The 16,132-nt window shown below is 41.3% G+C and overlaps 1 protein-coding gene across 1 annotated transcript in view; it reads left to right on the top strand.

Annotated features, from left to right (window-relative positions):
* LOC128636432 (zinc finger protein 665) overlaps positions 1–16,132 on the top strand; it is a 242,394-nt gene that overhangs the window by 126,319 nt on the left and 99,943 nt on the right. Inside the window, exons 5-6 of the mRNA XM_053689447.1 lie at positions 8,058–8,165; positions 13,247–14,436. Coding sequence (XP_053545422.1) covers positions 8,058–8,165; positions 13,247–14,436 — 1,298 coding nt within the window. The remainder of the gene's footprint in view (positions 1–8,057; positions 8,166–13,246; positions 14,437–16,132) is intronic.

The following is a 16,132-nucleotide window of genomic DNA, read 5'->3' as shown; positions in this document are numbered from 1 at the left end:
ACTCTAAATCTAGGTGTAGTATTCTGATTTTTTCATCACAGTTTTTTCATCACATATTTTGTTTTGTTTTTTCATTTTTTCACCATTTTCACCATTTTTCATTTCATCATTTATTATCATCTTCATCACTTTAAAGGAAATTTCTTCACTCTCACTTAGTGTGTCAAGATTTACAATTCTGTATGCGCATTTGGACATTTGAACTATAAATTTGTCCCTGCAAGCAATTGTATATTTTATTGCGACAAAAAGTTTTTTTTTAAGTTTTTTATATTTTAGATAGGTCTATTGTTTTAGATAGGTTTTTATTGTATACACTCACTGTTTACCATGGATCCATGAGTTTTATTCATTCCATTGTATTTTATTGTATATTACTATCGCTATACATGTTCTACTAGTAAATTATTGTGATATGCCCATCCTCACAATTTATTTAATTTAGTCCTGAGCCTTAGGCGCTGTACAACCCCCCCTTTTTATGTTTCCTCTGTTTGTTCTCCTTCCACAAGTCATCGCTCGTATCAAACAGGAGAGAGGCTAAATGCTTGAAAATTGAATGCCTAATTCTGTCTAAGCGTGTTTTTTCTGAAGCGTTCATTGAAACTATGATTGAGGCTCGAAAACCGGTTACTCGCAAGATTTACCATAAGATATGGCTTAAATATATTTTTTGGTGTTAATCTAAGGGGTTCACCTGGAGCCGGTGAAGATTCCCTGAATTTTGTCTTTTCTTCAGGATGGCCTGGATAAGTGTTTATCGGTCAGTACCCTAAAGGGTCAGATTTCTGCGTTATCTATCCTTTTGCACAAACATCTGGCAGCCCTACCAGATGTTCAAGCATTTGTACAGGCCCTGGTTAGAATCAGGCCTGTGTTTAAACATGTTGCTCCCCCGTGGAGCCTTAATTTAGTTCTTAAAGTTTTGCAGCAGGCTCCGTTTGAGCCGTTGCATGTTGTTGATATAAAATTGTTGTCCTGGAAGGTTTTGTTTTTTATTGCCATTTCTTCCACTCGCATAGTGTCTGAGCTTTCAGCTCTGCAGTGTGATTCCCCGTACCTTGTTTTTCATGCTGATAAGGCGGTCCTTCGTACTAAATTGGGGTTTCTCCCTAAGGTGGTGTTGGATCGAAACATTAATCAGGAAATTGTTGTTCCTTCTTTTCCTCCTAATCCTACTTCTCAAAATGAACGTCTTTTGCATAACTTGGATGTTGTGCGGGCTCTAAAATTCTACTTGCAAGCTACTAAAGATTTTCTGCAATCTTCTGCCCTGTTTGTTGTTTTCTCTGGAAAACTTAAGGGTCAGAAGGCCACTTCTACTTCTCTGTCTCTCTGGTGCAGAAGATTGATTCGTTTGGCTTATGAGACTGCTGGACAGCAGCCTCCTGAGAAAATTATGGCTCATTCCACTAGGGCTGTCTCCTCTTCTTGGGCTTTTAAAAATGAAGCTTCTGTCAAACAGATTTGCAAGTGCGGCAACATGGTCCTCTCTTGATACTTTTTTAAATTCTACAAATTTGATACTTTTGCCTCGACTGAGGCTTCTTTTGGGAGAAAGGTTCTTCAAGCGGTGGTGCCTTCTATTTAGGTCCTACTGCCTTTTTCTCCCTCCCTGTTCATTCAGTGTCCTCTAGCTTGGGTATTGGTTCCCACTAGTAATTGGAATTATGTTGTGGACTCTCCATGTCATAGGAAAACAAAATTTATGCTTACCTGAAAAATTTCTTTCTTTCTGGACATGGAGAGTCCACCTCAGGCAGTTTTTTTGCGTTAACCTCAGGTACCTTTTTCACTCTTGTGTTTTTCTTCCTTTCCATTTCCTTCGGGTGAATGACTTGGGGTTATGGGTAAGGCAGTTACAATTAACAGCTTTGCTGGGGTGCTCTTTACCTCCTCCTGCTGGCCAAGAGTTTAATATCCCACTAGTAATTGGAATGACGTCATGGACTCTCCATATCCAGAAAGAAAGAAATTTATCAGGTAAGCATAACAACTTTCCAATTTACTTCTATTATATAATTTTCTTCATTCTCTTGGTAACAAACAAATACAAAGAGAGCAGAACAAATTAGATAATAAAAGTATATTGGAAAGATGTTTAAAATTGTATTTTCTCTATGAATCTGTCTGAAAATTTCATGTGAGGGGCACAGGGTACAGGTGAGTGTATGTGTGTGATGTGTATGAGGGATAAAGGGTACAGGTAAGTGTATGTGTGTGATGTGTATGAGGGCTACAGGGTACATGTGAGTGTATGTGAGTGATGTGGGGTACAGGAGAGTGTATGTGTGTGATGTGTCTGAGGGATACAGGGTACAGGTGAGTGTATATGTGTGATGTGTCTGAGGGATACAGGGTACAGGAGAGTGTATGTGTGTGATGTGTCTGAGGGATACAGGGTACAGGTGAGTGTATGTGTGTGATGTGTCTGAGGTATACAGGGTACAGGTGAGTGTATGTGCGTGATGTGTCTGAGGGATACAGGGTACAGGTGAGTGTACGTGTTTGATGTGTTTGAGGGATACAGGGTACAGGTGAGTGTATGTGTGTGATGTGTCTGAGGGATACAGGGTACAGGTGAGTGTATGTGTGTGATGTGTCTGAGGGATACAGGGTACAGGTGAGTGTATGTGTGTGATGTGTCTGAGGGATACAGGGTACAGGTAAGTGTATGTGTGTGATGTGTCTGAGGGATACAGGGTACAGGTGAGTGTATATGTGGGATGTGTCTGAGGGATACAGGGTACAGGTAAGTGTATATGTGTGTGATGTGGGGTACAGGAGAGTGTATGTGTGTGATGTGTCTGAGGGATAAACGGTACAGGTGAGTGTATATGTGTGTGATGTGTCTGAGGGATACAGTGTACGGGTGAGTGTATGTGTGTGATGTGTCTGAGGGATACAGGGTACAGGTAAGTGTATGTGTGTGATGTGTCTGAGGGATACAGGGTACAGGTGAGTGTACGTGTGTGATGTGCCTGAGGGATACAGGGTACAGGTAAGTGTATGTGTGTGATGTGTCTGAGGGATACAGGGTACAGGTGAGTGTACGTGTGTGATGTGCCTGAGGGATACAGGGTACAGGTGAGTGTATATGTGTGTGATGTGTCTGAGGGATACAGGGTACAGGTGAGTGAGTGTATGTGTGTGATGTGTCTGAGGGATACAGGGTACAGGTGAGTGTATGTGTGTGATGTGTCGAGGGATACAGGGTACAAGTGAGTGTATGTGTGTGATGTGTCTGAGGGATACAGGGTACAGGTGAGTGTATGCGTGTGATGTGTCTGAGGGATACAGGGTACAGGTGAGTGTATATGTGGGATGTGTCTGAGGGATACAGGGTACAGGTGAGTGTATATGTGGGATGTGTCTGAGGGATACAGGGTACAGGTGAGTGTATATGTGGGATGTGTCTGAGGGATACAGGGTACAGGTGAGTGTATGTGAGTGATGTGTCTGAGGGATACAGGGTACAGGTGAGTGTATGTGAGTGATGTGTCTGAGGGATACAGGGTACAGGTGAATGTATGTGTGTGATGTGTCTGAGGGATACAGGGCACAGGTGAGTGATGTGTCTGAAGGATACAGGGCACAGGTGAGTGTATGTGTGTGATGTGTCTGAGGGATACAGGGTACAGGTGAGTGTATGTGTGTGATGTGTGTGTGATGTGACTGAGGGATACAGGGTACAGGTGAGTGTACGTGTGTGATGTGACTGAGGGATACAGGGTACAGGTGAGTGTATGTGTGTGTTATGTGTCTGAGGGTTACAGGGTACAGGTGAGTGTACGTGTGTGATGTGTCTGAGGCATACAGGGCACAGGTGAGTGTATGTGTCTGATGTGTCTGAGGGATACAGAGTACAGGTGAGTGTACTTGTTCGATGTGTCTGAGGGATACATGGTACAGGTGAGTGTATGTGTGTGATGTGTCTGAGGGATTCAGGGTAGAAGTGAGTGTATGTGTGTGATGTGTCTGAGGGATACAGTGTACAGGTGAGTGTATGTGTGTGATGTGTCTGAGGGATACAATGTACAGGTGAGTGTATGTGTGTGATGTGTCTGAGGAATACAGTGTACAGGTGAGTGTATGTGTGTGATGTGTCTGAGGGATACAGTGTACAGGTGAGTGTATGTGTGTAATGTGTCTGAGGGATACAGGGTACAGGTGAGTGTATGTGTGTGATGTGTCTGAGGGATTCAGGGTAGAGGTGAGTGTATGTGTGTGATGTGTCTGAGGGATACAGGGTACAGGTGAGTGTATATGTGTGTAATGTGTCTGAGGGATACAGGGTACAGGTGAGTGTATATGTGTGTAATGTGTCTGAGGGATACAGGGTACAGGTTGGTGTACGTGTGTATTGTGTCTGAGGGATACAGGGTACAGGTGAGTGTATGTGTGTGATATGTCTGAGGGATACAGGGTACAGGTGAGTGTACGTGTTTGATGTGTCTGAGGGATACAGGGTACAGGTGAGTGTACGTGTGATGTGTCTGAGGGATACAGGGCACAGGTGAGTGTATGTGTGTGATGTGTCTGAGGGATACAGGGTACAGGTGAGTGTATGTGTGTGATGTGTCTGAGGGATTCAGGGTAGAGGTGAGTGTATGTGTGTGATGTGTCTGAGGGATACAGGGTACAGGTGAGTGTATATGTGTGTAATGTGTCTGAGGGATACAGGGTACAGGTGAGTGTATATGTGTGTAATGTGTCTGAGGGATACAGGGTACAGGTTGGTGTACGTGTGTGATGTGTCTGAGGGATACAGGGTACAGGTGAGTGTATGTGTGTGATGTGTCTGAGGGATACAGGGCACAGGTGAGTGTGTGATATGTCTGAGGGATACAGGGTACAGGTGAGTGTACGTGTTTGATGTGTCTGAGGGATACAGGGTACAGGTGAGTGTACGTGTGATGTGTCTGAGGGATACAGGGCACAGGTGAGTGTATGTGTGTGATGTGTCTGAGGGATACAGGGTACAGGTGAGTGTATGTGTGTGATGTGTCTGAGGGATACAGGGCACAGGTGAGTGTATGTGTGTGATGTGTCTGAGGGATACAGGGTACAGGTGAGTGTATGTGTGTGATGTGTCTGAGGGATACAGGGTATAGGTGAGTGTATATGTGTGTGATGTGTCTGAGGGATACAGGGTACAGGTGAGTGTATATGTGTGTGATGTGTCTGAGGGATACAGGGTACAGGTGAGTGTATGTGTGTGATGTGTCTGAGGGATACACAGTACAGGTGAGTGTATATGTGTGTGATGTGTCTGAGGGATACAGTGTACAGGTGAGTGTATGTGTGTGATGTGTCTGAGGGATACAGGGTACAGGTGAGTGTATGTGTGTGATGTGTCTGAGGGATACAGGCTACAGGTGAGTGTATGTGTGTGATGTGTCTGAGGGATACAGGCTACAGGTGAGTGTATGTGTGTGATGTGTCGGAGGAATACAGGGTACAGGTGAGTGTACGTGTGTGATGTGTCTGAGGGATACAGTGTACAGGTGAGTGTATGTGTGTGATGTGTCTGAGGGATACAGGGTACAGGTTGGTGTACGTGTGTATTGTGTCTGAGGGATACAGGGTACAGGTGAGTGTATGTGTGTGATATGTCTGAGGGATACAGGGTACAGGTGAGTGTACGTGTTTGATGTGTCTGAGGGATACAGGGTACAGGTGAGTGTACGTGTGATGTGTCTGAGGGATACAGGGCACAGGTGAGTGTATGTGTGTGATGTGTCTGAGGGATACAGGGTACAGGTGAGTGTATGTGTGTGATGTGTCTGAGGGATTCAGGGTAGAGGTGAGTGTGTGTGATGTGTCTGAGGGATACAGGGTACAGGTGAGTGTATATGTGTGTAATGTGTCTGAGGGATACAGGGTACAGGTTGGTGTACGTGTGTGATGTGTCTGAGGGATACAGGGTACAGGTGAGTGTATGTGTGTGATGTGTCTGAGGGATACAGGGCACAGGTGAGTGTGTGATATGTCTGAGGGATACAGGGTACAGGTGAGTGTACGTGTTTGATGTGTCTGAGGGATACAGGGTACAGGTGAGTGTACGTGTGATGTGTCTGAGGGATACAGGGCACAGGTGAGTGTATGTGTGTGATGTGTCTGAGGGATACAGGGTACAGGTGAGTGTATGTGTGTGATGTGTCTGAGGGATACAGGGCACAGGTGAGTGTATGTGTGTGATGTGTCTGAGGGATACAGGGTACAGGTGAGTGTATGTGTGTGATGTGTCTGAGGGATACAGGGTACAGGTGAGTGTATATGTGTGTGATGTGTCTGAGGGATACAGGGTACAGGTGAGTGTATATGTGTGTGATGTGTCTGAGGGATACAGGGTACAGGTGAGTGTATGTGTGTGATGTGTCTGAGGGATAAACGGTACAGGTGAGTGTATATGTGTGTGATGTGTCTGAGGGATACAGTGTACAGGTGAGTGTATGTGTGTGATGTGTCTGAGGGATACAGGGTACAGGTGAGTGTATGTGTGTGATGTGTCTGAGGGATACAGGGTACAGGTGAGTGTATGTGTGTGATGTGTCTGAGGGATACAGGGTACAGGTGAGTGTATGTGTGTGATGTGTCGGAGGGATACAGGGTACAGGTGAGTGTACGTGTGTGATGTGTCTGAGGGATACAGTGTACAGGTGAGTGTATGTGTGTGATGTGTCTGAGGGATACAGGGTACAGGTGAGTGTATGTGTGTGATGTGTCTGAGGGATACAGTGTACAGGTGAGTGTATGTGTGTGATGTGTCTGAGGGATACAGGGTACAGGTGAGTATATGTGTGTGATGTGTCTGAGGGATACAGGGTACAGGTGAGTGTACGTGTGATTTGTCTGAGGGATACAGGGCACAGGTGAGTGTATGTGTGTGATGTGTCTGAGGGATACAGGGCACAGGTAAGTATATGTGTGTGATGTGTCTGAGGGATACAGGGTACAGGTGAGTGTACGTGTGATGTGTCTGAGGGATACAGGGTACAGGTGAGTGTATGTGTGTGATGTGTCTGAGGGATACAGGGCACAGGTGAGTGTATGTGTGTGATGTGTCTGAGGGATACAGGGTACAGGTGAGTGTACGTGTGATGTGTCTGAGGGATACAGGGTACAGGTGAGTGTATGTGTGTGATGTGTCTGAGGGATACAGGGCACAGGTGAGTGTATGTGTGTGATGTGTCTGAGGGATACAGGGCACAGGTGAGTGTATGTGTGTGATGTGTCTGAGGGATACAGGGTACAGGTGAGTGTATGTGTGTGATGTGTCTGAGGGATACAGGGTACAGGTGAGTGTATGTGTGTGATGTGTCTGAGGGATACAGGGCACAGGTGAGTGTATGTGTGTGATGTCTGAGGGATACAGGGTACAGGTGAGTGTATGTGTGTGATGTGTCTGAGGGATACAGGGTACAGGTGAGTGTACGCGTTTGATGTGTCTGAGGGATACAGGGTACAGGTGAGTGTATGTGTGTGATGTGTCTGAGGGATACAGGGTACAGGTGAGTGTATGTGTGTGATGTGTCTGAGGGATACAGGGGACAGGTGAGTGTATGTGTGTGATGTGTCTGAGGGATACAGGGTACAGGTGAGTGTACGCGTTTGATGTGTCTGAGGGATACAGGGTACAGGTGAGTGTATGTGTGTGATGTGTCTGAGGGATACAGGGTACAGGTGAGTGTATGTGTGTGATGTGTCTGAGGGATACAGGGGACAGGTGAGTGTATGTGTGTGATGTGTCTGAGGGATACAGGGTACAGGTGAGTGTATATGTGTGATGTGTCTGCGGGATACAGGGTACAGGTGAGTGTATGTGTGTGATGTGTCTGAGGGATACAGGGTACAGGTGAGTGTATGTGTGTGATGTGTCTGAGGGATACAGGGCACAGGTGAGTGTATGTGTGTGATGTGTCTGAGGGATACAGGGCACAGGTGAGTGTATGTGTGTGATGTGTCTGAGGGATACAGGGCACAGGTGAGTGTATGTGTGTGATTTTCAGATATTACAATTTCCTTATTTGTCCATATTTATATGTTTTATGCAGGTGATGTTAAGACGGAAGTTACACCTAATGTTGAACAAACAAATGATCTGTTTGTAAAGAGTCAACTGGAAGTTGTGAAACAGGAAATCAGTGACAATATCAGTACAGGTGAGTGCACGTGTGTGATATGTCTGACGGATACAGATCATATGCCCCACTAGGCACAGGGAGGTTTTTATTAAAGGGAAGTTTCTTTTAGAGGCCCTTTACCCCTACTTAAAACACATAGATGCAGACGCCCCTGTTATTTGTTGGTGATTAGGATATAATTTATGTAGGACTGAAATCCAAATTTAAATGCAATTAGTGTAAAAGAATAAAATGACTTCAGCATAAGGGTATGACATGGCACAGCAGTGAAATGGTCAAACTTGCTAACTTCCAGTTTGATATTCAGATTACTTTTCCCTTTTTATATCACTGTTACATTCTCCCCCACAAGCAATACATGTTAAGATAATTACATCTTTATTTATAAATTATGATATTGAAACCATATCCTGTTTTAGAAGTCTGCATTATAGTTTGTAATGCATGTGCTTCTATAAATGGTGTCAGCAGATCTGTACACAGTTTACAGTAAGTTAAGGCCGGACTTATAATGATCTATAAAGTGTCCATCTACGATCTACCGTCCTGCTTGCTATTCCTGCCGCATTAGTGTAGTGCTTATCTGCCTTTAAATCATCTGAAATAATAATTCCCTCTTTTCTTGTGTTCCTGGTAATTAAGTAATCCATTTTTTTATCCTCAATACATAGTTTTATACGCTGCCATTTTCATATTTAGATACCATTTATTTGATTCTTCCTCTATTTTTTAATACTTATAGTTTGCTTTCAAAAATATCAACATTGTTGCAAATGTTTGTATTGTGTACAAAAAGACACATTTTCTTTAACATCCATTAGCAACATTACTGAAAACTATAAGAAAACTGTATTAAAAACATCAAGCCCCTGCTATGAACCCTGAGGTACACCACTACATACGGCCCTATTACATTGTGTGCACTCATTAATTTGAACTCTATATGTAGTGACATTGCACTACTAGGGCACCCCAGTATCAGAATTGTCTAGGAAATTGTCTCAAGCAACTGAGAAAACACCTTGTTCTTGCTCCCTGGATAGCCACACATCTCCTCTTTGCTTTGCCTGCAGTTGTGGCACAGAAACTTTTTCCTTCTTTGTCTCCTTGTAACACAAAGAGTAGACAGTTCACTTTCACTTTCTTGGATGTCTGTGGCTATTCAGAGAGCTTAGATCAACGGTTTTGCACCCCCCCCATCCAACTTCCTTTACTGTCTGCCCTTCCTGGCCCCGTCTCCTCTGCGATGTCACCACACATATTTGTGGTGACATCACCAACAGTCCCATGTGGATTCGCCACCACTGATTGAGGCCTACAGTAAGTTAGATCGCCAACAGCACCATTGTAACGGTGATCCCCTAAATGACTAGAATGGGTCGTCCAGGCAGATTTGTAAAATGGCCCCTCCTCTTGTTAAATAGACATTTTTATGTGATTTGTGTACAGTTTAATGTCCCATTAACCTCCTTTTTTGGCAACCAATGTTGTCATCATGTGGCCACTACTTCTGAATTGTTAGGCTGTCTCTTTGATTTGAACAAATGTGTCAGCCCTACAGTCCCCCATACAGAAAAGGACATTTATGTGCAATCAAATAAGGGGAAAAGCTTTGCAGGATTACTGTACTTTTAAGTAGATTCTAATATTCTTTAATAATAATGACTTTGGAGGTTTAAAATTAAGTGAGGCCAAAGTTTTAAGACACTTTTAAAGGGATATGAAACCTAAATGTTATCTTTAATGAATCTGATAAAGCAGAAATTTTAAGGAACTTTCTAATTTACTCCTATTATCATTTCCCCCCCCCCTGTTCTCTTGGTATCTTTATTTGAAAAAGCAGAAATGTAAGCTTAGTAGCTGGTCCATTCTTGGATTAGCACCTGGGTAGCTCGCTTCATTTAGCCACCAATCAGCAAGCACTGCTGAACCAAAAATGGACCGACTCCTAAGCTTACATTCCTGCTTTTCAAGTAAAGATAAGAGAAAGAAGAAAATTTGATAATAGGAGTAAATTAGAAAGTTGCTTAAAATTACTGCTCTGTCTGAATCATGAAAGAAAAAAATGGTTTTCATATCCCTTTGACTACACAAAAATGCATATAGTGCCTAGAGACCCAACAGTACAGTCCTGGCCAAAAGTTTTGAGAATGACACAAATATTAATTTTCACAAAGTCTACTGCTTCAGTGTTTTTAGATCTTTTTGTCAGATGTTACTATGGTATACTGAAGTATAATTACAAGCATTTCATAAGTGTCAAAGGCTTTGATTGACAATTACATTAAGTTTATGCAAAGAGTCAATATTTGCAGTGTTGACCCTTCTTTTTCAAGACCTCTGCAATTCGCCCTGGCATGCTGTCAATCAACTTCTGGGCCACATCCTGACTGATGGAAGCCCATTATTGCATATTCAATGCTTGGAGTTTGTCCGAATATGTGGGGGTTCTTTTGTTCACCCGCCTTTTGAGGATTGACCACAAGTTCTCAATGGGATTAAGGTCTAGGGAGTTTCCTGGCCATGGACCCAAAATATCGATGTTTTGTTCTCCAAGCCACTTAGTTATCACTTTTGCCTTATGGCAATGTGCTCCATCATGCTGGAAAAGGCATTGTTTATCACCAAACTGTTCTTGGATGGTTGGGAGAAGTTGTTTTTGAAAGATGTTTTTGTACCATTCTTTATTCATGGCTGTGTTCTTAGGCAGAATTGTGAGTGAGCCCACTCCGTTGGCTGAGAAGCAACCCCACACATGAATGGTCTCAAGATGCTTTACTGTTGGCATGACACAGGACTGATGGTAGCGCTCACCTTTTCTTCTCCGGACAAGGTTTTTTTCCGGATGCCCCAAACAATCGGAAAGGGGATTTATCAAAGAAAATGACTTTACCCCAGTCCTCAGCAGTCCAATCCCTGTACGTTTTGCAGAATATCAGTCAGTCCCTGATGTTTTTCCTGGAGAGAAGTGGCTTCTTTGCTGCCCTTCTTGACACCAGGCCATCTTCCAAAAGTCTTCACCTCACTGTGCGTACAGATGCACTCACACCTGCCTGCTGCCATTCCTGAGCAAGCTCTGCACTGGTGGTGCCCCTATCCCGCAGCTGAATCAACTTTAGGAGATGGTCCTGGCACTTTCTGGACTTTTTTGGGCGCCCTGAAGCCTTCTTCAAAACAATTGAACCTCTCTTCTTGATGATCCGATAAATGCTTGATTTAGGTGCAATCTTAGTAGCAGCAATATCCTTGCCTGTGAATCCCTTTTTGTGCAAAGCAATGATGACTCCAGGTAACCATGCTTAACAGAGGAAGAACAATAATTTCATGCGCTACCCTCCTTTTAAAGCTTCCAGTCTGTTATTCTAACTCAATCAGCATGACAGAGTGGTCTCAAGCCTTGTCCTCGTCAACACCGACACCTGTGTTAACGAGAGAATCACTGACATGATGTCAGCTGGTCCTTTTGTGGTAGGGTTGAAATGCAGTGGAAATGTTTTTTGGGGGATTAAGTTCATTTTCATGGCAAAGAGGGACTTTGCAATTAATTGCAATTGATCTGATCACTCTTCATAACATTATGGAGATATGCAAATTGCCATCATAAAAACTGAGGCAGCAGACTTTGTGAAAATGAATATCTGTGTCATTCTCAAAACTTTTGGCCAGGACTTTCCAGAATTTATGAAAGAGGAAAGAAGCTTTACAAAGTTAATACTGTATAAGAGGCATTATTAGGGCAAATAACTACAGCAACAGTTGTGCAGACAAGCAATAGTTATAAAGTACAATTGTGTGACTAAATATTTTTTAATTATATTCCAGAAATATCTATTGTTTGTGTTCACTACATAGTTATTTTACACTATACATCACTTTTTTATTTACATGAAATTATACTTTTGTGTGAAAAAATCTTCATTACAGATAAAGGACGTGGTATAAATGCAACGTTCTACAAAAATAAAACTGAATGCTTTGTGCACACAAGTTATTGTTATAAAGAGTAGTTTTAAAACTCAAATAGTTAAAATAACTTTGTCTGTAAAATCAAAAATCCAAATACATATTAAAAATAGGTAACAATTATAACAGTGTCTAATTATATTTATTTCAGTAATTTACATGTATGGAATTATTATTATTCTTTATTTATAAAGCGCCAACCGATTCTGCAGCGCTGTCCAAATACAGGGGGGAATTGGGAGCCCTGTTCCCGTGGGAACTTACAATCTAAATGGGTAGGAGGGTGAGAAAAAGGAGGTGGGGACTGCAAAGTTGGGAATGATTTTAGTGTGGAGTTAGATGAGGGCAACTATTAGGCAAGTGGAATTCATTAGTTACCGATTTGGTGATAGGCTTCCCTGAACAAGAAGGTCTTTAGGGAGCATTGGGGGAAAGGAGGAGAGGTTGGGGGAAAGTCTGACAGCTCGAGGAAGTGTATTCCAGAGGGTTGGTGCCGCACGAGAGAAGTCCTGTAGTCTAGCATGAGAGGAGGTGATAGTAGAAGAGGCAAAGAGTTGATTGTTGTTGGATCTTAGGGGACGGGCTGGAGTATATTTGTTGATGAGTGAGGACAGGTACGGGGGGACTGCATTGGTAAGGGCTTTGTAGGTCAGAGTGAGAATTTTGAATTTAATTCTGCTGTGAATGGGGAGCCAGTGAAGGGACTCACAGTGGGGTGCAGCGGATACAGAGTGTCGGGAGAGGTGGATTAGCCTAGCAGAGGCATTTAGGATGGATTGAAGGGGTGAGAGGCGGGAGAGAGGAAGGCCAGTTAGTAGGTTGTTACAGTAGTCAAGCCAGGAAATTACTAGGGAATGGATTAGCTGTTTAGTAGTTTCAGCACTCAGAAAAGGACAAATTTTGGAGCTATTGCGTAGGTGGTTGTGACCTGGAATGTTGGGGAATACTTAAAAATATTAGCTAATGTTCGATAAACTGCCCCTAAGCCTTAGCATGGAAGGTGGGGAAAGGTGTAGGGGACATAGCTGGTATCCTCCCCTTGTAGAGACTAATTCAGAAAAGTTAAAATGCTCTCAAGATAAAATAATTATTTCATTGATAAATAACATTATTCCCTTTGTATTTCATATCAACAGGTGAATTTACAAACTGCAATAATCCTAGTCATGGTCCAAGTGCTGATACTTCTCACAATCTTCTTCAAAATCAGAGAAGCCAAATGGAAAATTTATGTTCTGAATATGGGAAATGTTTTACTCTGAAATCACATCTTATTAGTCATCATATGGGGGAGAAAACAATTTCATCTTCTGAATATGGAAAGTGTTTTAACTTTAAATCACCTCTTAGTAATCATCTGAAAAATCATACAGGGACGAAAGCATTTTCATGTTCTCAATGTGGGAAATGTTTTACTCAGAAATCAAGTCTTACTGTTCATCAGAAAAATCATACAGGAGAGAAAGCATTTTCTTGTATGGACTGTGGGAAATGTTTTACTCAGAAATCAAATCTTACTAAGCATCAGAAAAATCATGCAGGAGAGAAAGCATTCTCATGTTCTGACTGTGGGAAATGTTTTTCTCAGAAATCATCTCTTATTAGGCATCAGACAAGTCATACAGGAGAGAAAGCATTCTCATGTTCTGAATGTGGGAAATGTTTTACACTGAAATCATATCTTATTACTCATCAGAAAATTCATAGTGAAGAGAAAGCGTTTTCATGTTCTGAATGTGGGAAAAGTTTTACTCTGAAAGCGCATCTTATTAACCATCTGAAAAATCATACAGGAGAGAAAACATTTTCATGTTCTGAATGTGGGAAAGGTTTTACTGAGAAATCATCTCTTATTAGGCATCAGAAAATTCATACAGGAGAGAAAGCATTCTCATGTTCTGAATGTGGAAGGTGTTTTACTCTGAAATCCAATCTTATTACTCATCTGAAAATTCATACTGGAGAGAAAACATTTTCATGTTCTGAATGTGGGAAAAGTTTTATTGTGAAATCACATCTTATTAACCATTTGAAAATTCATACAGGAGAGAAAGAATTTTCATGTTCTGAGTGTGGAAGGTGTTTTACTCTGAAATCAAATCTTATTATTCATCAAAAAATACATACTGGAGAGAAAACATTTTCATGTTCTGAATGTGGAAAATGTTTTACTCTGAAGTCAACTCTAATTGGTCATCAGAAAATACATACAAGAAAGAAAGCATTTTCATGTTCTGAATGTGGGAAATCTTTTACCCAGGAAGGACGTCTTTTTACTCATCAGAAAGTTCACATTAAAGTGAAATCAGAGCTTAACCTCTTAAATGCAGAGGGAGACACATAGTCATTATCCGCAACATGTCTAGAGTTTATGACAACTACATCACCCTCTGGGGCGGCTTCACAAATACTTTTTTTCGATTTTTGCAATCACTAAAGTCTATAGAAAAACACTGAATTAGTCTCCATTTCTGTTTATTTTAGAATGGTTATCTAATACAGTTATAGAGCCACAAAAGTTTGGACTGTAGAGTTAAGAAAAAAAACTATTGTTTATAACTTTGTTTATTGAGGTTGTAATAAAAATATAGGATTTTTTCCCCTAACTTTTGTAGTAGATTGATCACATCAAGATGTATAAATAAATTAATAGTAAAGCTTGAATCTGCTGGTTCTGCTTTAAAAAAAAGTTTAGTTTGTGTGGGTTTCTCAGTGAAAAAATGACTTCCAGTATTAAATGTGAGCAGCGTCTAAAAGCTCTGAAACATTGGGATGTAAGGTACATTAAAAACTTTGATATTGAAATATGATATATTTAATTATGTGTATTAAAACTGCTTTGCAATATGCTTTCATTACTTATTTTGTCCCCTTTCTCTATAATATAACCTATGTATGTCTTATCTCTTCTGATGAGGATAATTAGGTAGAGAAAGTGTGCAAACAATCTCTGTGGAATAATATAGACTTTGAACTCTGTTAAACAGTTACTTTAACATTGTACACAAATTGTTTGTACCACACTATCTGTCCATAATTGTCTTTAGTACATGAGATTAGAAAATGGAAACCTAGGTTTAAACATGGTGGTGCCTTTTACTTTTTCAGAAACTAAAGAACTTTTAGGAATATTTATATTGTAATAAACCACACTTGTTTGTGTGCTTGCCAACGGATCTCCCTGACATTACACAGCCTTCTGGTATGGGAAGACGCTCTACACACTTAGGGCAAGATTACGAGTGGAGTGGTAGTTTGCGCTCCAGCGTTAACTCTACTAGAAGTAACCGTTTTGTGCATGTCGGGTAGCTCGCATATTACAAGTTAGCACAAAAAGCAAGAAGTCCGAATATTGCGACCACATTGACGTATTCCCCAATAGGCACCATTGGAGCATAAAAAGTGGAAAAAACGTAACATCCTTACTCGTGTTCAAACCTGATCGCAATATCTCAAGTGCCCGACATGAAATATTAATATTTCGCATTCCAATGTTTTTCACATAGAAGAATATATTTTATTTATTCATAAATACATATATATATATATATATATATATATATATATATATATATATATATATAAAATATTGAGAATTTAAAGAGAAAAAGAGAAATACCCTTGTTCCGGCACTAACTCATGAACCAAAACAAAAATTACTCCTGGTGAAATATGCAGGTCAGTGATCGACACAAGAACCAGTAGTCTGCACAATTTAGAGAGGTAACCCTTTATTAGAACAAATCCAATACAAATATAAATGCGTTAACCCTCCTTGTAGGTTCATAATCAAATTGAACCACTTAAGGAATGATATCAAATTTAAGACACCAAAAAACAAAGATTACTATTTAAACTGTAACTCTGTAACAAATTAAATGTCCCAAATACAATATATATAGGTGGCAAACCGGCTTATGATAATTCCAGAATCTTGTGCTAGCAAATTTGGAGCAGTATACAGACGCTTGATAATATAGCAGTCAGTTGTTAATCAAGCAAGAAAAGCTGAAAGATAGTAG

This window comes from Bombina bombina, chromosome 7, assembly GCF_027579735.1.
Source record: "Bombina bombina isolate aBomBom1 chromosome 7, aBomBom1.pri, whole genome shotgun sequence".
NCBI classification, from domain to species: Eukaryota; Metazoa; Chordata; class Amphibia; order Anura; family Bombinatoridae; genus Bombina; species Bombina bombina.
This window is presented reverse-complemented; position numbering and strand designations above follow the sequence as displayed.